Source organism: Lissotriton helveticus, chromosome 9 (genome assembly GCF_964261635.1).
Source record: "Lissotriton helveticus chromosome 9, aLisHel1.1, whole genome shotgun sequence".
Classification (NCBI taxonomy): Eukaryota; Metazoa; Chordata; class Amphibia; order Caudata; family Salamandridae; genus Lissotriton; species Lissotriton helveticus.
The window spans coordinates 685,877,161-685,897,318 of NC_136070.1; the positions used below are offsets into that span (position 1 = coordinate 685,877,161).

Below are 20,158 nucleotides of genomic sequence, written 5' to 3' on the forward strand. Positions count from 1 at the left end.
GCACCCCCAAACTTTCTCTCATTTCTTGGAGCACCCCCTATTCTGGTACACCCCTTGTTACACCCTGTGGCACCCATCTAGATCTGATTCCCAATCCTCAATTCTCTGAGAGCTGCCCTGCCCCATGCACGTGCTATATTTCACTTAGCTACCCCTACCGCCAACATCCGCCAATTTTTTGGGTACTTGGGCCGGGGCTTCTCCAAAAATACACCGTAGGATCCATTTTGTATCCACAGAAATTGCGGCCAACAACACTTGGGACATTACTTCAGTTACTTGTTTCTAATACTCATGTATATTCACATGTGATATGAAAGAATGTGTCCTCCTGATTGCACCCCTGCAGACATAGCAGCGTATCTGCTTTACCAGTTTTCTGTGGTACCATTCTTGAGCAGTTGCACCTATGCAAGATCCTTAGTTTAACTAGTCTGAATCTGGAACGGATAGCTGTCTCCCTGGGGCTCTGTATGGCACCTGCCCAGTCGTTGTCATCATCAATGTCGCCTATGTCTCCAGCCCAAGTGTTGCGTAACTTTACTAATGGATCTGGGGAGTTGTTCATCAGTTTTCTATAAATAGTGGAAATCCTTTTTTGTCGGGTATAGGATCTGCAAGTAAAAGATCCTCTAGAGGGGACACCTTGGACAGCTGTTCCCCTTCCAGTATATGGGTCCTTATGACATGGCCGAACTGGATGTACCTGTATTAATTCGACTCCTCCTGTTCATATTCTTGGTGGAGGACCGTAAACCACACCAGGGCCTGCCCCTCCAGACGCTTCCCAGGTGTTCTATGTCTATTAACTCCCATCTTGAGAAGCCTGTTAGGTCCCCAACCTCGTGTAGCAGGTGCTAGGCCAAAACAGGGTCAAGTTTGCTAGTTTTCCCCACCACCCTAAATAGTTTGTGGCCTTCTCTCCACATCCTGGCTATTGTCTGGGTGTGTGTTGGGAGACCGTTCTCTTTTTTGACAATGTAGGATAGCCTCCTATCCTCCGTGACCCATGGTTTCTCTGTTTACTTGATAGGCTGGTTCTTGTTGGTCCAAAAAGACCTCGTTAAACACGATTACCTGCGTCACCCAGTAATACTTCAGGATATCTGGGACTGCTAGTTTTCCATCTTATACCCCGCTCTCTAGCTTTCATAGTGTAATTCTCAGGGTTGTGCTATTTCACCGGAGTGTTCAGTCTTTGTTGTCAATTTTCCTAAAGATCTCGGCGGGATCCTAAATGGTGTGCTTTGCAGCTCGTATAATAGGCGTGGGAGGGTCATTTGTGCCTCCTTGAACCAATTGGGGTTTGTGTGGACTCTTAACACAGTGTATCTCATTTTGTTCCCCTATGTAAGGAGCTACCTTCCTACAAAGTATAGCTCCAACAATCAGAAAAATTATAACATTTCAAATAATTGTCAAAAGACAGTTATATCATAAAGACTATATAACTGCTGGGAGTAAAAGTGTGGTGGGGCGATGTGGGCAGTGGATTCATGACATTAATCAACAAACTTTCATTGTATCAAGTAACCCTTAAGTAATCGGGCATCATAGAATGTTCGGAGTATGATGAAACCCACATGCACTGTATCAATAGGAACATTGTAATCAACTGCTGAACATTAGGAAGCCTGGCCACGCCTGTAGGCTCATTTTGTAGATCCCTGCCTGCCCCCTTGTGAGTTGAATTACTTGGAGCCTGTCCCAGACCAAATTGGAGGTTGTTAACATTTGATGCCACCTTCAGATAGATTTGGAAAACGTACAGTAGCCTCAGCCCTCCACACCAGTTCCATCCTCAAGATCTACGGTTTGTTTCTCTTTGTAATGGTGACAGGGTTAACATCAGGAAAAAAACCAAGTCTCTTGCCATTGCACCATACCGGACCCTAACCGTTTGCTCCTGTCAATGCTAGTTCACGTGGATCTCCTGCCTCAAAGTTACAAACCCTATTCCTTGTCCATAGTCATCGGTGTGTGCACCCATTGTGGGCAAGCGCATCACTAAGCTGACTGATACAAGAGCAACACTGGGCCCAAAATTCATCTCTTTCTATAGAAATACCTCAGAGTGCAACGGTCTAGAGTGTTCCCCAAGTAATCCCATCCAACTAATGTTGGCTCGCCTCCTAATGGTCTTCTATCTTTGTTCTTCATCTTCAAGGGTAAAGCAGCAAGCGAGATGGCACAACCCCCCGGGGGAGAGACAAACGAGGAGCAAATTCTATCAGTGGTAGCTGAAACTGCTCCATCTGATATGGCTATTCCCATATTTAACTTGTCCGAACATAATCTCTCATCACATGAAATCTCCATCCTTAGTAAAGGACTCTCCTTTGTACCAACAATCTACCCCGACTTTTTAAATCTCCAGTCTGAACTGATGGGGTTCTTTAGAAAAATTAGACTCCGAGCCTTCTTTGCCCTCAATCCAGCCCAACCCAGAGCTGCCCTGACCCCGTTTCGACCCCCGTCTACTTTTTCTCCTTCATCTGGTATGATACCAAAAGAGATTACCACCTTCGAGAAAGTCATCCTCAAGGAAATCACTACTTTGGCTAAATCCCACACATTAATTCCTTACAACATTTCCCTTGAGGAGAAAAATGCCATCTCCTCCTTACGTGATAGGAATGAATTAATCATCAAGCCGCTGACAAAGGGGTGGGATTGTACTACAAAATATAACTAACTACAAAACCGAACTGTCACGTCAGGTTTCCAACACAGACCACTACTGTAGGCTTAATACCAATCCCACGAGAGAACTCCAAACTTTGATTAGAAAGGTGACGACAGAGGCCTTTGAAACCGGATTCCTTACCAAACATGAACTAAACTTCTTGAATGTGGACCATCCCAGAATTCCGGTCATTTACACCCTTCCAAAGATTCACAAACGGTTGGAGGATCCCCCCGGCCGCCCTATAGTCTCTGGTTGTAGTTCTGTGTTGGAACCCTTGGGGCATTATGTGAACCATTTCTTGAAAGATTTTGTGCCTTGTACTGTCTGTTATGTGCGTGACAGCATGTATATGATTAACCTAATCGAGAACCATCCATTTGACCCAACTATTGAAACTTTATGTACTCTTGATGTTGAATCGCTGTACACAAATATTCCTCAGACAGAAACCCTACTGGTCATGGAAAGGATTCTTAACACCCGGCCACGCCCACACACTGTACCAACTCTTTTCATTATTCAACTACTTGAAATTTGCCTAACCCAAAATTTCTTTATGTTTGATGGTGAATACTATCAGCAGGTGAAGGGAACTTCGATGGGCGCAATTTTTGCCCCCACCCTGGCCATTCTTTATATGGATTGGCTTGAATGTGACATAATCTTACCGTCCACCAACCCATTCCATCTGGGACTGGTACAATGGAAACGCTATATAGACGATGTCTATATGATCTGGAATGGCCCGATTGAAGCCCTGCCACTATTCCAGCACTGGCTCAACAACAACTGCAATGGCTTAACATTTACCCTAACCCACAGTAAAACTAGCATTCCATTCCTGGATCTCTGTATACAACACAGGGACGGCCTACTGTTCACATCCTTATTCCGTAAGCCCACGGAAAGGAATACTCTACTGAGTTACAGTAGCTGTCACCCACGAGCCCGGAAAGACAGCCTACCCTACTCCCAATTTCTACGTTTGAGACGCAATTGCTTTCTCAAAACTGATTATTTTAGGGAAGCTAACACACTGGCAGACAAACTGAGATTCAGAGGCTATCCACGCCGGCTGGTCAAAAATGCCATGAAAAGGGCCTGGTATTGCCCTTGAGAATCCCTTCTGGAACCCAAAGAAAAAAAGCAATCCGACCAATTGGTATGTGTCACGACCTTCTCTGCGGTGTCCAATAAGATTCGCAAGAGTATTAAGAAAAATTGGCACATCCTTAATTCTGGAGACCTAAAGTTTGAAGCCCCCATGTTTGCCTTCAAGAGAAGTAAAAATCTCAAAGACCATCTGGTAAGGGCTGCTCTTCCCTCTCCTAAACCATCGAACACCCTCATAGACTTATGGGAACTTCCCCCACTAAAGGGACACTCTAAATGTGGTCATTGTGTGGTGTGTGATTTTTGCATTGAGTCAAAAGAATTTGTCTTTGGTGAAGCGAAAAATGTTTTGCGAACATTTACCAATTGTAACAGCTGTAACTTGGTATATGCTATCTTGTGCCCGTGCAATCTGATTTACGTGGGACAGACCAAGCAGAAGATCAAACTGAGAATTTCACAACATCGCTGTAGGATCAGATGCAAAACTGAAAAAGCCCCTCTCGTCGAACATTTCATTTACAAAGGGCATACCGAGAATGATCTAAGATGGACTGTGATCAGACAAATTATTCTACCCCCCAGAGGTGGAGATTTGTCGAAGCTTCTCAATAAGGAAGAACTGAAATGGATACTACGAACTTCTGGACTCAACCAGCAAGAGAACTGGACAAACCTAACATAGACTGTTGCAACTTGGGTTTTACAGTCAATTATTAAGTGGAATGTGTGGGTTATTAATTTGTGTATGTTTAAACCCGTTTTTCACTTGTTCCACCTTCACGGCATGATCTCACCCTGTCACCCGGTCATCCGAATCACTGTCACAGGAGTTCAATAAGACTCTCACCCACTTAATATGGCCGCCCCCTTGTCCTTCTTTTATTTTTATCCAAACCATGTGACTGCCTTTTCCAATCATTGAGCTATAACTCACTTCCTGGTTGGCCTGCCATTGCACCGGCCCGGGAAGCATCTGCAGTCCGACGTGAAGGTAAGCTCCAGGCTGCACTCTTTCCTCGATCCTCGGGTTGATTCTACCCGGTTCCTTTTTAATATGCCTTCCCCCCTTTATCCCCTTAGGCTCCCACTGACACGACCAAGCCCATCGCTGGCGCGTCTACTCTCAAACGGGGTAAGCTCCTTGCCTGCGCGTCTCACTTTGCATGGTTCGCCCTTAATCGCCGACACTTATTAGCTGTTTTTCAATCCCCCCTTTTTTTAGGAGATTGTTCTCCGCCCCATTGTTGGAATATTGCCAGAATATCACTTCCCACTGTTGAAAATTGCCCGATTTATACGGAACATTCTGTTCCTGCACGGGTAAGTACCCGCTCCAACAAGTGATTTAGCCCCTTCCTTCCCATTAGACCTGACTGCTTACAGACCCTTCCGGTCTCTTGTAGGTCACGACTGCGATCCACCATTTTTTACCTTGTACCGGCCGGCACCAACTCCGTGCGTCTTGCCCATTGCGGTAAGATAGTAGTTTGCGCGGCATGTTTTCACGGGCTCCCCAGGCACTCTAAATTCCCTAGACGAGCTGTCACTCATCACCGCCAGCCGCCCACGTTGCACTCCGAACCTTTTTACCACCAACGGAGTCTCGTTAACGGGTTCATTCACAATCGCCGTAAGATCTTGCGCGGCATGTTTTCACGGGCTCCCCAGGCACTCTAAAATCCCTAGACGTGCCGTTTTTTATTACCCTTCACTCATCACCACCAGCCGCCCACGTTGCACTCCGAACCTTTTTACCACCAACGGAGTCTCGCTAACGGGGTTATTCACAATCGCCGTAAGATCTTGTAACTATCCTATGGTTGCACGCCCACAGGGCACAGGGCATTATGAAGTTCTTGATTAACTATACCTGTTACATTAACATCCGTTTGAAAACGTGGGCATTGCATGAATGCTGCTGCCATAAACAAATGCTTCTGTCAACAAGGTTATACCTTATAATGGGAGTTCTTATTTTTAAACTTCACTTTACTCCGTGTGCACAACACCTTGAAATAGACCCTTAAGGCGACACTGAATGTCACTCATGTCTTATATTAAGAGCATGTGTAATTGTAAGCTTGTAGCGATCTCTAATATGCGTCCTCCCTTGGACAAATCTTTCTATTTTTTCTCCCTTTTCCTTTAGGCTATCGTGGCTAGGAATATTTAGGCTTTATTGAGTCCTGATGATGATCCCTGTAACCCTCTAATGGGATCGAAACGCCGTCGACAATTACTACACCATATACTGTGTTGTGTATTAATCACTATAACTTCAGTAATGGTGTGAATGTGAATTCTGTTATTGCTATATGCACAGAATATAATAGCTTTTGCCTAAAAACCTCTTTCTACTCTCTATCTACTCTGCTAACCATGACAATTTGTAAACGTTCGGGTACAGGCTTGTGCCCATCTCCAAGAAATTGTTGAAGGTATTTTTCTAAAGATTGTGTTGAGAATTAAATATTAGACCTCTGCCGGCTGGGCAAGTCAATATACAATATAGTTTCCATTGTGTCTATATTTATCCCTTGTTTACATTCCCTACTTGCATAGGACCACTGTTGCTTCCACTATTATGTTCCCTGAGGTCCTGTGCTGACTCGATTGGGTGCCCTTGTTGTGTTTCATATTCATCTTCAAGGCTGTAATAAATCTGAGAACAGAGTCTGGACATTGGCTATGGAGTTGTTAGTATCTTGTTATCCAGAAAGTGACGCCTCCAGTGATCCTGTCCACTTTTCTACCAGTCGAGGCTCCATTATCTTTTCGTCTCTGTGATCCTATGCCAGAGCAGAGGAAACCGCAGGATGTTGATGATGATGCGGAGCACTTTTATCACGGCACACCTGAACTATTGTAAGACCTACCCTTTTCCCCCAAGAATCACCTTGCCAGGCTGCAGAGCCTGGCAGTGATAATGTGCATAATCCTCCTTAAGTAGGTCCATGTCAAGCCATAGCTTAAAGGGTTCCTTTGTTTTCCTGTAGACACTAGTATCATTCCCATATGTAATCTTCCGTGCAGGATCCATGAAGCACAGTGGAGCAAAGGTCTAGAATACCTTCAGAAGGTGAGACCGCACTAAACCCCATTATGAAATCTTTATTCAGTGTCTGCTCCTCTGACTAACTAACAATCTTTCAAGATGATGAAACTCTGAGGCGGACATACTGGGTACAAGGTCCCAGGTTTTGGAACACTTTTAACCATAATTTGATATTCTAACCCAGTCACATTAGTTGACTAAACACTGAGCTACATAGATTTGCTTTCAACTCCGCTACATTTGAAACATAGGTTACCACTGAAAACATTCGGACATGGTTATTCACATTACCCTGTTAAACTGATTTCTCATATTAAGCTGCTTTTATTTTCTTCTCTGTCAGCACCCTGAAGTAACCAAAATCACGCATGCATATGTTTGTAAGTCTGAATCTCCTCATCTATGCAGCTTGAACAGCACGAGTAGGAATGAAAACTATAGCGCAGATCACCGTCGAGTCGCTTTCCGGGAGCACTGTATCTTCTATCTCCTCCCCAGTGTCCCAGCTCATGGGCTGTATCCTTTGTCATCTATCCGGACACTTAGTCTCATTCTATTTCCTGTACTTTCTCGTCACCTCTGCATGTGTTTGCACTGTCTTAAGTTCAATAGTGATCACTTCTGCACCTTTCTGATCTTTTGAGCACCGGGCTTTCCTTGCCATGCTCATCCAATGATGTACACGACCACCAAAAAAGATCACTAAATGCTGAGCATCTAGTTCAAGGCCATCATGAACATGGATCTACTGGCAACTGCTTGTTTTGGAAATCTCCTGCATGAGTACTGGCGCTCACTTACCAAATGTCCCCCCAACTGTCTATGGTGAACAGAACTTCCTGGCATACAACTGTTTACCCTATTGGTGCATTAATAGGTGTCTTCACTTGGCTCATGGCAGCACAGGCAATCATTCAGCTCCAAGCTCAAACATAAGCTCTGAATGCAAGAAGCCATCTTTGAAAGCAAAGCAGTGTTGCCTGATTTGTTGTCAGACTTACCCCCAATCTCTACAAAGAGCTACTTTGGGTCTGTGTCAGTTTCCCCTCTCATTATCTTTGGGATATCATTAAGCACCTCTGCCAAATATCCCTGTATGTGAGGATAAAGCCATTTTGTACTTGTATGGTATTTATAGAGCGCCAAAATCACCCCGGAAGGGGTATCTCTGCGCTGCAAGAGAAGAGTATGCTAAGGCAGGGCGATCAGTAACGAAAGAGTTCTGTCTTTAGTTGTTTCCTGAAAAGAAGAAGGTTGGTGCACTTATGCAGCTCAACTGGCAATTAGTTCCAGTATTTCGGCGCCAAGTAAGCAAAGCTTTTATCCCCAGTGCGAAGTTGTCTATGCCATGTGGTCTAGGGAAAGTAATTTTCCTCTGTCATACAATGAAGACATTTTCAGACCCTCTGTTGGCACAAAATTTCTCCCCATATGTTTTTGAAGCTGTGTTGCCCTGCTTTTGTATGTTTTTCGCAATAGGATAGGCATATTTGTTTTCCCCATACAAACTCAACTTTCATGCAAATCCACTGGACATGCTCCTGTTTTACCGGTGTGAGAGACTGATGTCGAGCGGACACAGGGACGGCATCTCCCTTTACCAAGTTGCCACTGTCTCTTCTATCCATGTTGTGTGTGGGCTGACAGTGTTCATGCCTTTTTTTGCTGTATCTGTTGGATAAAGCTTGGAAGGCTTTTGGGTGGTTGTATGTGGTTTCATAGGTATGCTGGAAACGGTGTGTGGTCGAGTGCACTAGACTAAGCATTTGTGTGTTAGACAAGATGGTGGTTGCGCAGTGCTTTGCTACGTGAGTGCATTTCTGACATTAGAACAGCAAGTCCACATCACCTCTCCACCACACTGAAACCAGTTGTCTTGGTGATCCCACTAGAATCCTTTAATATCGCTGCAGTTCTACAGCCAAGAAACAGTTCGATATCTATTCTTCTTTGGAAATGGTCTTCTGCCTGGAGCTATTCAACTTTCTTCGGCAACCAGTCAAAAACTAAAATGCTGCAGGGCTACATGACCAGGACACTGGGTAATAATGCCAGCGCTCTGCCCCTCCAAAATCAAAGGAGCTCATAAGAATGTTAAAGTGCACCCCACTTGATTGGCTAAGCCTGGCCATTAGGGAAAGATAAGTGCTGTGCTCTCCAACAAGTATCTTGCTGTTCTGTTTGTCAACTGAGAGGGCATGCACATCAGTGTAATAGTGGTGACTATGAATATCTAGAATTGGGACCTAAAGAGAGCCTGGAGACATCTGGATCCAAGAGAGACAACATTGTCTTCAGCAATTAAGAAGGGTGAGCACACTCCATCTGACCTTCCCCATACCCTGAGCTGCTTCAACTCGTACAACTGTCCTGCGCAGCACACAATAATGATTTCAAACCCTAACCTGAGGTCCCATGCGAATGATTACATCAGGTCTCCTCATTTTCGGATCTGTTGTAAACATTTTCATAGCCCTTAATGGTGTAGAGATATTGCTGTCTGAACCTGTAATTAGGAGTAGCTTACACTGATCGATAGTGCAATAGCCTCTGGCCTCCCCAGTGCAAGTGTCGGCGCTCATGGATTTACGGGTGCCCCGGTAGCCTAGAAACCTCTGCTGCATCTAGTACGTTCCTAATATAGACTCCCAAGCTTTACCTAAAGTGACATAGGGTGCAGGTACACACTATCGACCCAGTGTCTCCACAATGTAGGCCCGGGGCTACTGGGCCTAAACGACACTGAGCAGACATTAGGTCAGTCACCTCCCTACAACCCTAGCCCTTCCTTCTGCCCCATCCAGACTGCACAATAACACCCAGAAAAAGAAAACTATACTTACCAGGTAGGGTGAGCTTGTGCATCCCAAAATTCGAAGAATCAGTACTTTTGCTTTTATAGTTATTCCCTGTGACATGCGGATTTCCTTATGTCCACACCCTCATCCAAAGGATGCAGGCTTACTTAACCACTTGAATCTCGGGAAAGTCTTGTGTACCCATTTTTAAAGCTTTTGAAGGATTGCCATACGAAGGCCTGATGATTGCTTGGCCGTGGGACCAGATCCTGGGCAGAGCAGGAAGTATGAGAATCAGTTGTTGAAAAGCCTAACCAATACAAGCTTATGGCAATGTCTGAAAGAAGAAAGAGCATAATAGATGGTGTTTGCAGACATGGAGCAGCCAGGAAGTGAAAGTGAGAGCATAAAAGTGGCAGAAACAGACAGAGGGTTAGAGTAGGAAAAGAGAAGAGGTGATGGAGAACATTGGCCAACAGAGGGGAAGCAAGAAAGGGAGTTTATCAAAGGCCCAAAAATATTTGCAGACAAAGGAGGAAGGGGCAAGAGCTGAGGAGTTAGAGACAAGCAGAGGGTAAAGAGGAGTAGTCAAAGGAGAACGGGAGAGTAGCATGGATAAGTATAATTGCAGAGAAGGAGAGACTATAACTGCGCAAAACACGACCAGGGGTCTAAAAACTGTCCACAGGATATTTCCACAGAAAACTGGATGTGGCTTGACAGCCAGAGCTGCCGACTTTGAAACTGGGGAAACAGGTTTGAGTTTCCCCCATCGGCTCAAGATCTGTGATTCTGGGCAAATCACTCCATCTCCCCTGCCAACAAAACTTGAATGTGTCCTTGTGTAATGTAACTGGTGCTCATGTAAGGCACTCCAATACCTCTGGGTCGTTTGCGCTATATAAAACTGCACACAAAGAAACCCACTCACTGTCACCCTCTGGAGCCAAGCAGGGAGTGCCAGACTGTCTCTGTTCAAGAGGCAGACTGTGGCTCAAGAAATGTAGTTAGAAAGTGGAGTTGAAGCTTTTTTTCACAAGAGTGTAACCCATGGAGTAAGGCACTATAAATTTGTGGGGTTCACCTCCCCTTGGCAGTTACCTCAATGTCTTTTTTTCCAGAAATCACCTTTTGTCCTGATGATTACATTTTGGTGTGGATTTTTTTCTCCGCCATTGACTTACATTTTTGTCTAAATCCTGATGATTGTTGTTTCTACAAACAAGTATCGGATTTACATCAATATTTCTGAAGTATTGTTCCTGATGGACTTTTTGTTGTTCAGTATAATTGTGTCATATGAGCTCTAAGGTGTTGTATGCTGTAACAATGAAAAACGATTAAAACTCAGTTATTGAAACCCCACCTCTCTCCTGGCCCTCCCAGATCGTTGTCTCATTTCTCACCTATGCTTCCTACACAGTTCTTTTGTTCTCCCCTTTACAGTAGGAAAATAATCATACTCGTTGACTGAACAGTAAAAAATTGCCACAAGTCCTGGGGTCGTAGATGAACAATGACAAAGTGTGCACTGGTTTGCCAGCATTAGTCTCCGTGACCATTTGGCATACCTCTTGTACCTAAAAAGCTCCTTCATTTTCGCAGAAGACTGAAACTAAGGTTGTTCAGTGTAGTTTAAAGTATGACTCACTGCGGAATAGCAGAAGTAGAGGGTTGGGGCAATCACTTCAATTTTGCTGATAAGAACTGTATCAAACAAGGTGATCTATAAAACAGTGCCCATGTAGTTATGAAATAGTTACCTGGAGGATTATGGGAGTGGAAGGTGAATATTGTAAATAGTGTGTCCCTCTACTGTTGGCCCTTCCTTATAGCTGCTGTGATCTTCAGCCCCTCTTCAGTGGAGTTTATGAATATCAAGAGGTTTTAAATGTTTTAAATGTGGTGAAGGCATTTGGATCAACATAAGTTACAAAAGAGAGCAGTAACAGTAAAGATATTTTCCCTTTCTGTGTATTCTAAAAAAAAAAACTGCAAGAAAAGATTCAAAAACACAACAAATATATGTTGATGTCTTGGGTCCAGTATCATGGCTGGGGATTATTCAAAGATTATAAAACTGGAAAGATGCCCTTCTTGTAAAACTGTCAAAGGCACACCTTGATTTCTAAGACATTTTTTGATGGACATTTAATGCAGGAGAATGCAAAGCTGTATTTGAATCTGCTTGAGATGGAGTTCAGTGCTGATGTGAACCACAATGAGCGTAACACCATAAGCTGCATAGAACGGGTCCTTTGCAGCAGCCTCCCTGCTGATACCAAAGTAGTTTTCTCCCAGCGCCGGATGGAATTTCTAGAAGATTTTGGATCCAACATAAAGAGGTAAAAACATTTTGTATGCTATCTCAGATCTTCAAATTACTTGTGTAGAAGCAGATTCAAACTTGCTTGAAAAATGATGTTTCTTTCTTGCAAAATTACACTTCAATAAATCAGGTTTTAGGGTTAATATTTGCAGAAACACCCATGCGAAACTGTCAGCTGTAGTTACATATGTAAAAAAACTATGACTGATACGATTCTCCGTGACAAATCTTAAATTATCTTTTGTTGTGGAGAAAGCATCTAGACCGAGTCGATTTTAATTTTCTCTGAAAAATGAAAGTGTTAATTTTGCCGACCCTCCTACGAGAGTTAAAGTGGATTCATAGTTGTCCTTGCTGAAAACACCTTCAAGAGGGGCAAGATGTGACTCTCATTTTCTCTGGTTGTGGAACATCTTGTGAAGAAATGTACTCAGAGTAGCACAGCAACACCTAGCAGGGTGCAGGAGTACTGCTATGAAAAGTTTCTAGATCCAGTGGGGTGCCTGGGAAATATTCAAAAGGTGAGGAATCTGCGGTTACATAGATTATCCACCAGAAAGAGTGCTACCAAAGGTAAGTAACTTGTTCACTACTTTCACATACATCTCACCAACTCTAGGACAAACATTGTTTTGATTTCAGGGAATCTCCACAATACACACTCTGAGATAGGAACTATTGCAAAATGAGATCACAAAGCCTCAACATGCGCCTTCACTTGAATAGACAATGCTCTGTGGGATAGAAGGTGGATGCTTAGAGGATATGTTCTGAGGGATGCTGCTTACGACAGAAAACAGATAACTGATTATTAACTACTTGGCTATTGGCATTTCACCACAAGGGATGCTGTGGTAAGCTATGAATGCAGTAATGGTAGGAAACAAAAAAAACACTGACAGCTGTACTTTAGAGGAATACGGGGCACTCATCCATGAGAAACTATAGAGGAACCTTAAAGAAGTGGAACACGAACAAAAGCATACTGAACTGAGATCAGACTTAAGAGAATTAATAAAACCAAGGGGGGGCAATTACATTTGTGGCAAGTAATCAAATCCCAAAAAGTATTTCTAGTGTACAAACCAGAGACAGTATGGATTTGGCAATAAAACATGTACCCTCTTAAAAACAGCAGTACAAACAAAGCAAAACAGAGAGAGAATAAGTCCCATCAAATATGATGTATAACTCTATTTAACCCCTTGGCCGTGGCGAGAATTCCGCCGCGGCGGTGGGGGGCGAGCGCAGTGCTTCCATGCTCGTGACGGAACCACGCCGACATGAGCCACGGGCGGCGTGTGCTCATGACGGCGTGGTTCCGTCACGATCGCGGCACTTCCACGCTCGTGACGGAACCACGCCGACATGAGCCACGGGCGGCGTGTGCTCTTGAAGGTGTGGTGCCGTCACGGCTCTGCCCGCTCACCAAATTTGCCCGCACAGGCGGGGAATCACTGCTGCGTGGGTGGAGCGGCCTGCTCATGACTGAACCACGCCATCATGAGCACACGGCACCCGTGGCTCATGACGGCGTGGTTCCGTCATGAGCAGGCAAGGGGTTAACTGGCAATAAAACGTCTTAGTGAAAAAAAATTCCTCAAAAGATATCCAGGCCCAAATTTACGTCCTTAATCTGAAGATACCCAGGGTTTGTGATATACCATGGAGGGACTCGAGAAATTCTTCAAAATGTAACATTTTTGTATAGACATTTTTTAAAGGAAAAGTGTTGTGTAAGGTATGTGTTTCTTTTTAAATGTCATCAACAAAAGGTTTGCTTTCCTAAGATTGCCCTCTTCTCAGCTTGCAGAACTCAGGTAGGGTTGTTTAGGAAAAAAAAAAGGGTTTTATCACCACAGTTTTTCCTACTTTGTAAATGGTGGTCAATATTTCTTCTTTTTGCACTTTATATTGACTACTTTCCACCCAAATTCCGCAGTGTATGGGGCAAAGTGGTATGAAAGTCATAGATGTACCTGTAAAATGATGCAATTCTGAAAAGTAAACAACATTTTAAATACAGCAAGGAGTCATTTGTGTACATCGCTCATGGTTTTCCAGAAGAAGCTAATAGCTAAAAACAGAGCGAAAATTTAGGAACAAAAATTAGAAATAGGTTGCATGTTTTCATTTTTTGCTTAGAAGATTAATTTACAAAAGTAATATACCATTACATCGTCAGACTCTTCTAGTTGTGGCGTAGTTGTCCCTTGACCAAATACCGGCGATATCCAAAGCCATCAACTGAGCTGCTGTTCATGATTTTTCATTGCATTTTGACTATGCGTCAATTTGAGTTAGAATCTACTGAATACAAAAAGTAAAGCTGATTTTGTTTGTTTGTTTAATTTGTGCAAGAGCCAGAGTTTCTGATGGATCCTTCTACCTGCAGATTCCTCACCTATAGAATAATCCCAATCGCCAGAGTAGACCCAGAAACTTCAAAGCTCTCATGTCGCTAGTAGGCAGTGCTGGCTTTGTGGTTTTAGATGACATCACTCAAGCCATATAGATTCCACTCTGGCGTAGCGACATCAGTTCCCTTTTTTTCAAGCCTTTAACTCCGATCTGGAGCATACTCTATAGAGTTGAGTTTTCCTTACAAGACAATATGTTTGTGCAGTGCTTTAATACTATGTCTCCTCCTAAAGTTTTGGGCTTTAAGCTCTGTAGGGACTGTGAGGGACAGATGTCTACCACTAATCCACATTCAATATGCCTTTGGTGTATTGGTTGAGACTGTGACTCCTGGTCATGCAAAGCCAATCGGAACATGCATGGCCCGAACCAGAGACTAGAAACCTGGTAGTCATCTGTTTGAGGTATGTGAGCTGTAGATCACATTCTTATGCATAGATCGTGTTGGGCCCGGATGTTTGCTCTTTGTTTTTCTTCGAAGAAGTCTTCCTAGTCACGAGGTAGGTGACTCCCTTTTGGTGATAGTGCGCATGGTCATCGACTCCATCTTCAGATAGTTTTTTTCCGCCATCGGGTTCGGATGTTACTTGCTGCGCTCCGGTTCGACGCCGATCCTTCAGTTTCCCTTGGTGCGTAGAACACTCACCCTCGACGGCATTCTTTCCGATCACGTATTCCATTCTTTGCGTATCGTGTTTATTGATAAAACCCCTATTTCGATCGGAGAGCTCGTGGTAGGCTTTCGGGCCTAGACCGCGGTTTGACTTGCAGTCGATGGAACTAATTCCCTTTAAATTATGTCCTCGGTGCCACGCGAAATACCCGCGCACCGACTCGTACGAAGTGTGCAACCTGTTTTTTTCTCACTAGAACACAGTGAACAGGGGGCTCGATGACACGACATGCAGAGCCAACACACAGGCTCCATTCCGGACCTCTTCGGACCTGAATCTGATGAGGAAGCCGGCGACACTATCGGAGCCAAGGAGGAGCAGAAACAGATCTCCCTTTCCGACGACGGCTCTGACCAGGATGAGGACATTCCGCATGGACAATGTACTGTAAGCGCAGTCCCTACCTCGCCTCAAATCCCAAGTCAACTGAAAAAGAAGGCTCCGGACCGACCTGCGCATTCGACGCCCCGCCTTTTGGCACTGTTCCGAACACTACCAAAAAGCCTTCCAGCTCCGAACAGCCCCATGCCAAGTCGGGTACCGAGCCAAAGTCCGGCTTCGAACATCACCACTGGGCACCGAAAGCCACCTCGGATACGAAAACACCAACCCCGAAGCCGTCGGCACCGAAAACTTTGGTGCCGAAACAGACTGATACGCCGAAATCACCTAAACGTTTTTGATGATCAGCCTCAAAAACGAGACCCAAAACAGAAAGTATTGTACATACATCCTAAAACGGGACACATTACAACTAAAGTGACTCTAAAGAAGAGGAATATCATGTTCCATTGAAGAAGAGAAATATTGGAAAAAACCCTTCCCCTCCTCCCCCTCCTCCTCCTCTTTCATCACCACCTTCGCCCCAGTTTCTACCTGTGCCAACTTCACCTGAGCACTCACTACCACATACACCTAACAATCAGGGTGATGGGGATGGGGATGATAATGATGGTCAGTCAGGACCTACAGATGAGTGGGATGACTACAGCACTGACTCGCCCACAGACAATGATCCTAACCTATATCCTACCAGGCCCTCCCCACCAGACGACAGTGTAGGCTATATTGAATTGCTAGGCAGGGCTGCCAATTACACTGGGGTCGAGCGCCATAAAGAATCCCTTGAAGAGTATTTCCTTTTTGAAACATTGAACAGCACACAAAAAATCAACAGATATGTTGCCCATGGGGAAAGGAATGACCAGGCATGTAGACAACATATTTAAGGATCCTGTCAGGGCACGTATCCTTACCCCAAGGGTGGATAAAAAATACAAGCCTGCGCCATTTGATCCAGTCTACATAAGAGGACAATTACCCTTAGACTCGTTGGTAGTGTCCAATGCACGCAAAAGGGCAAACTCCCAAACTACTGGAGACGCTCCACCCCCAGATAAGGAGTCAAAGCTCCTCGATGCTTCAGGGGAAAGGGTAGCCTCCCAGGCAGCTAACTTCTGGCGCATATCTAATACACAAGGGTTGTTAGCCAGATATGACCTTGTGCATTGAGATGAAATGGAACAACTCATTCAATTTCTCCCCCAAGAACATAAATCTAAAGAGCAAGACCTGGTACGTGAAGGACAATTAATTTCAAACAACCAAATGAGGTGCTCCCTAGATGCTGCTGACACATCTGCCAGAGCGGTAAACACTAGTGTCCTTTTAAGACACGCCTGGCTACGCATATCAGGCTTCAAACCTGAGGTTCAGACCTCCATATTGAACACACCTTTTGATAAAGAACACCTTTTTGGGCCGGTAGTAGATTCTTCACTTGAGAAGATGAAAAAAGATACTGACGTGGCTAAATCTATGGGAGCCCTTCAGTCTACACAAGGCCGTGGTTCCTTTCGGGCGCTCTTTCTATCGGGCAGGGCGCAAAGATACTTCCTCGGAAACTGTATCCACCTACAAAGGCAATAACCAACCCTCCGGTTCAAAAAAATACTTCAAAGGGGGTTACAGAGGAAACAACGTCAAAGGTAGAGGTTCTAACACCCGGCGACTTTCTGTCTACTCTAGACTTAAAGGACACCTACTTTCATAAGCCAATCCACCCGGCTCACCGCAAATTTCTCCGGTATGTGGCAGCAGGTCAACATTACCAATTTAAGGTACTCCCATTCGGAGTCACCACTGCCCCTAGAGTTTTCACAAAGTGTATGGCGGTAGTAGCTGCTCATCTGAGAAGATAAAGCATCCATGTCTTCCCATACCTGGACGATTGGCTCATCAAAGCCGGCACCTATCAACAATGCCGCAAGCATACTTCCGTAACCATTCAGTTACTTCACCAACTGGGGTTTACAGTCAATGTGTTAAAATCACATCTTCAGCCAGCCAAAACTCAGAACTATCTGGGAGCCACTTTAGATACTCAAAGGGCTCTGGCGTTTCCCAACGCAGCCAGAATTAAAAACATTTGGGCGTTAATTCCCCAGTTTCAAGCAAGTCAGTTACTTCCAGCTCTAGTGTTTATGCAGCTGTTGGGAATGATGGTGTCTTACATCATGATCGCTCCCCATGCCAGGCTGCACATGCGTCCACTTCAAGAATGCTTAGCCAGTCATTGGAACCAGTCACACTGTCTATTAACCGATCTAGTGTTGGTAAGCAGCCATACTCATTGTTCTCTGCAGTGGTGGAACACACAAAATTTGTCAAAAGGACGGCCGTTCATAGACCCGGTTCCACAGACAGTATTAACAGCAGACGCATCCCTAACTGGACGGGGAGCTCATCTTCAACAACACACAGTGCAAGGGCTCTGGAGCCACCAGCAAAAGTTGCTCCACATCAATCATTTAGAGTGGATGCCAATCTTTCTAGCTCTCAAAGCCTTACAAGATTACCTGTCTGGCAAAGCTGTCTTGGTTCGAACCAACAACATGACAGCTATGTATTACATGCAGAAACAGGGGGGACACACTCTCTCCAACTGTCTCACTTAGCCCAAGACATCTGGAGGTGGGCTATTCACCACAATATCTATCTCCAAGCGGAACATCTGCCAGGAATCAACAACCAGATTGCGGACCTCCTTAGCAGGCAGAGATATCAAATACACAAATGGGATCTTCACCCTCAAGTTCTCACTTCTAAGCTTTGGGAGTCCCTCACATAGAACTGTTTGCAACACCTCAAAACGCCAAAGCTTCACCTCCAGGTACTCGTTATCCAAAGGCAATGCTCTATGGATGAACTGGTCAGGGATATTTGCCTTCGCTATTCCGCCTCTCCCACTCATTCCATCAGTGGTTCGGAAACTCAGGCAAACGACTCTCAGATTAATACTGGTAGCTCCAACATGGGCACGTCAACTCACACAGAGCCATGGAGAAATCAAACACCCAGATCCCAAACAATTGAACCTCTCGATCTGGCTCCTGAAGTTATAGAGTTTGGTTATCTGAACCTTCCACCAGACTGTATGGCCATTATTAAGGCGGCCAGAAGACCTGCCACAAGAGGCTGCTACGCAGTCAAAGGGAAGCGCTTTGTTATCTATTGCAATAACAATAACATCAACCCTCTTGATGCTTCCATACAAAACATTATCTGTTACCTGTTACATTTACAGCAGTCATCATTGGCCTATACATCCATCAGACTGCATCTCGCTGCAATTGCAGCATATCTTCAAAATAGGCAACATTTATCGCTCTTTAGAGTACCTGTAATCAAAGCATTTATGGAAAGACTAAAAAGAGTTTAAAAAGAGTTATACCACGAAGACTTCCACCTGCTCCAGTATGGAATCTTAATATAGTCCTCACAAGGTTAATGGGCCCACCATTTGAACCCATGCATAAAATGTGAACTACAGTTCCTCACTTGGAAAACGGCTTTCCTCATTGCAATCACTTCATTGAGGAGAGTGGGTGAACTTCAGGCACTAACCATAGAATAACCTAGTTTCCAGCTACACAAAGATAAAGTAGTTCTTCGTACCAATCCCAAATTCCTACCTAAGGTAGTATATGCATTTCACATAAATCAGTTGGTTGAATTACCTATTTTCATCCCTCAACCTGACTCAGCAGAATGACCTTTACACACCTTAGATGTTAGAACAGCACTGTTGTATTACACTGAAAGAACACAATCTTTTTGTAAGACCAAACAACTCTTTGTCGCTTTTGCACCACCTCACAAGGGCAATCACATATCCAAATCAGGTATTGCTAGGTGGATCGTTAAATGTATTTAGATTTGCTATGCAAAAGCCAAAAGAACTCTAATGGTACCCCCTAGAGCACATTCCACTCATAAGCTAGGAGCTACTATAGCATCTAATGCACCCACCCACCTCCCGGGTACCTGTAGCTGCTGTAGTTCTCTTGTTACTCTTCATACAACACATGAACATCTCTATTGTTTAATACTACTCCATTCTCTCACCCTCTGCTGGAAAACAATCTGAAGATGGAGTCGATGAACATGTGCACTATCACTGAAATGAGGGGTCACCTACCTCATAACTACGATGACATCTTCGAAGAAAAACAAAGTTCAAACATCCGGACCCAACACTAGATGGCGATCTGTGCTTAAGCATGAGATTCTACAACTCTACATGCCAAGAACAGATGCCTACTGAGTAAGTAGCATTTTCCTTCCTGGCCACGTTCTAGAGCACCCGTGACACATTCTTCCGGTAGTAAGAAAAGAAAACACCCCAAAGGTAAGTCATTTCATAGATCTCCAACTCCAGCAGGATATTGTCTTCTGAGCTGGATTGGTTCCTCTGGAGCTTGCTGACCCTGCTCTTAGCAGCTCTACTCCAACCCCTGCCTCTGAGCTGCCCGATCTCCTCAACCCACCTCTGTATTACAGACTCCAATGTTCCCTGAGTTCCCAGCACCAGGTTTGAATCTGGCAGCATGTCGTAATAGCATATTTTCCTTGTCCTCCAGGGTTGTCTCCACTCGTCGCACCTTCGGGTCCTATGGCACAGTAAGTCCTTCCAATGCTCCTGCCATTGGCCCAGATGCCACTCGACTCCATCCCACCGGGACCACCACAAGCTTGCTTTTCTTTTGACCCAGCGCCTTAATATGCTGTGCCATA

At 44.5% G+C, this 20,158-nt stretch overlaps 1 protein-coding gene across 1 annotated transcript in view; it reads left to right on the forward strand.

Annotated features, from left to right (window-relative positions):
- Positions 1–20,158, forward strand: part of LOC144781776 (uncharacterized) — a 660,484-nt gene that overhangs the window by 486,918 nt on the left and 153,408 nt on the right. Inside the window, exon 11 of the mRNA XM_078660772.1 lies at positions 11,819–12,003. Coding sequence (XP_078516898.1) covers positions 11,819–12,003 — 185 coding nt within the window. The remainder of the gene's footprint in view (positions 1–11,818; positions 12,004–20,158) is intronic.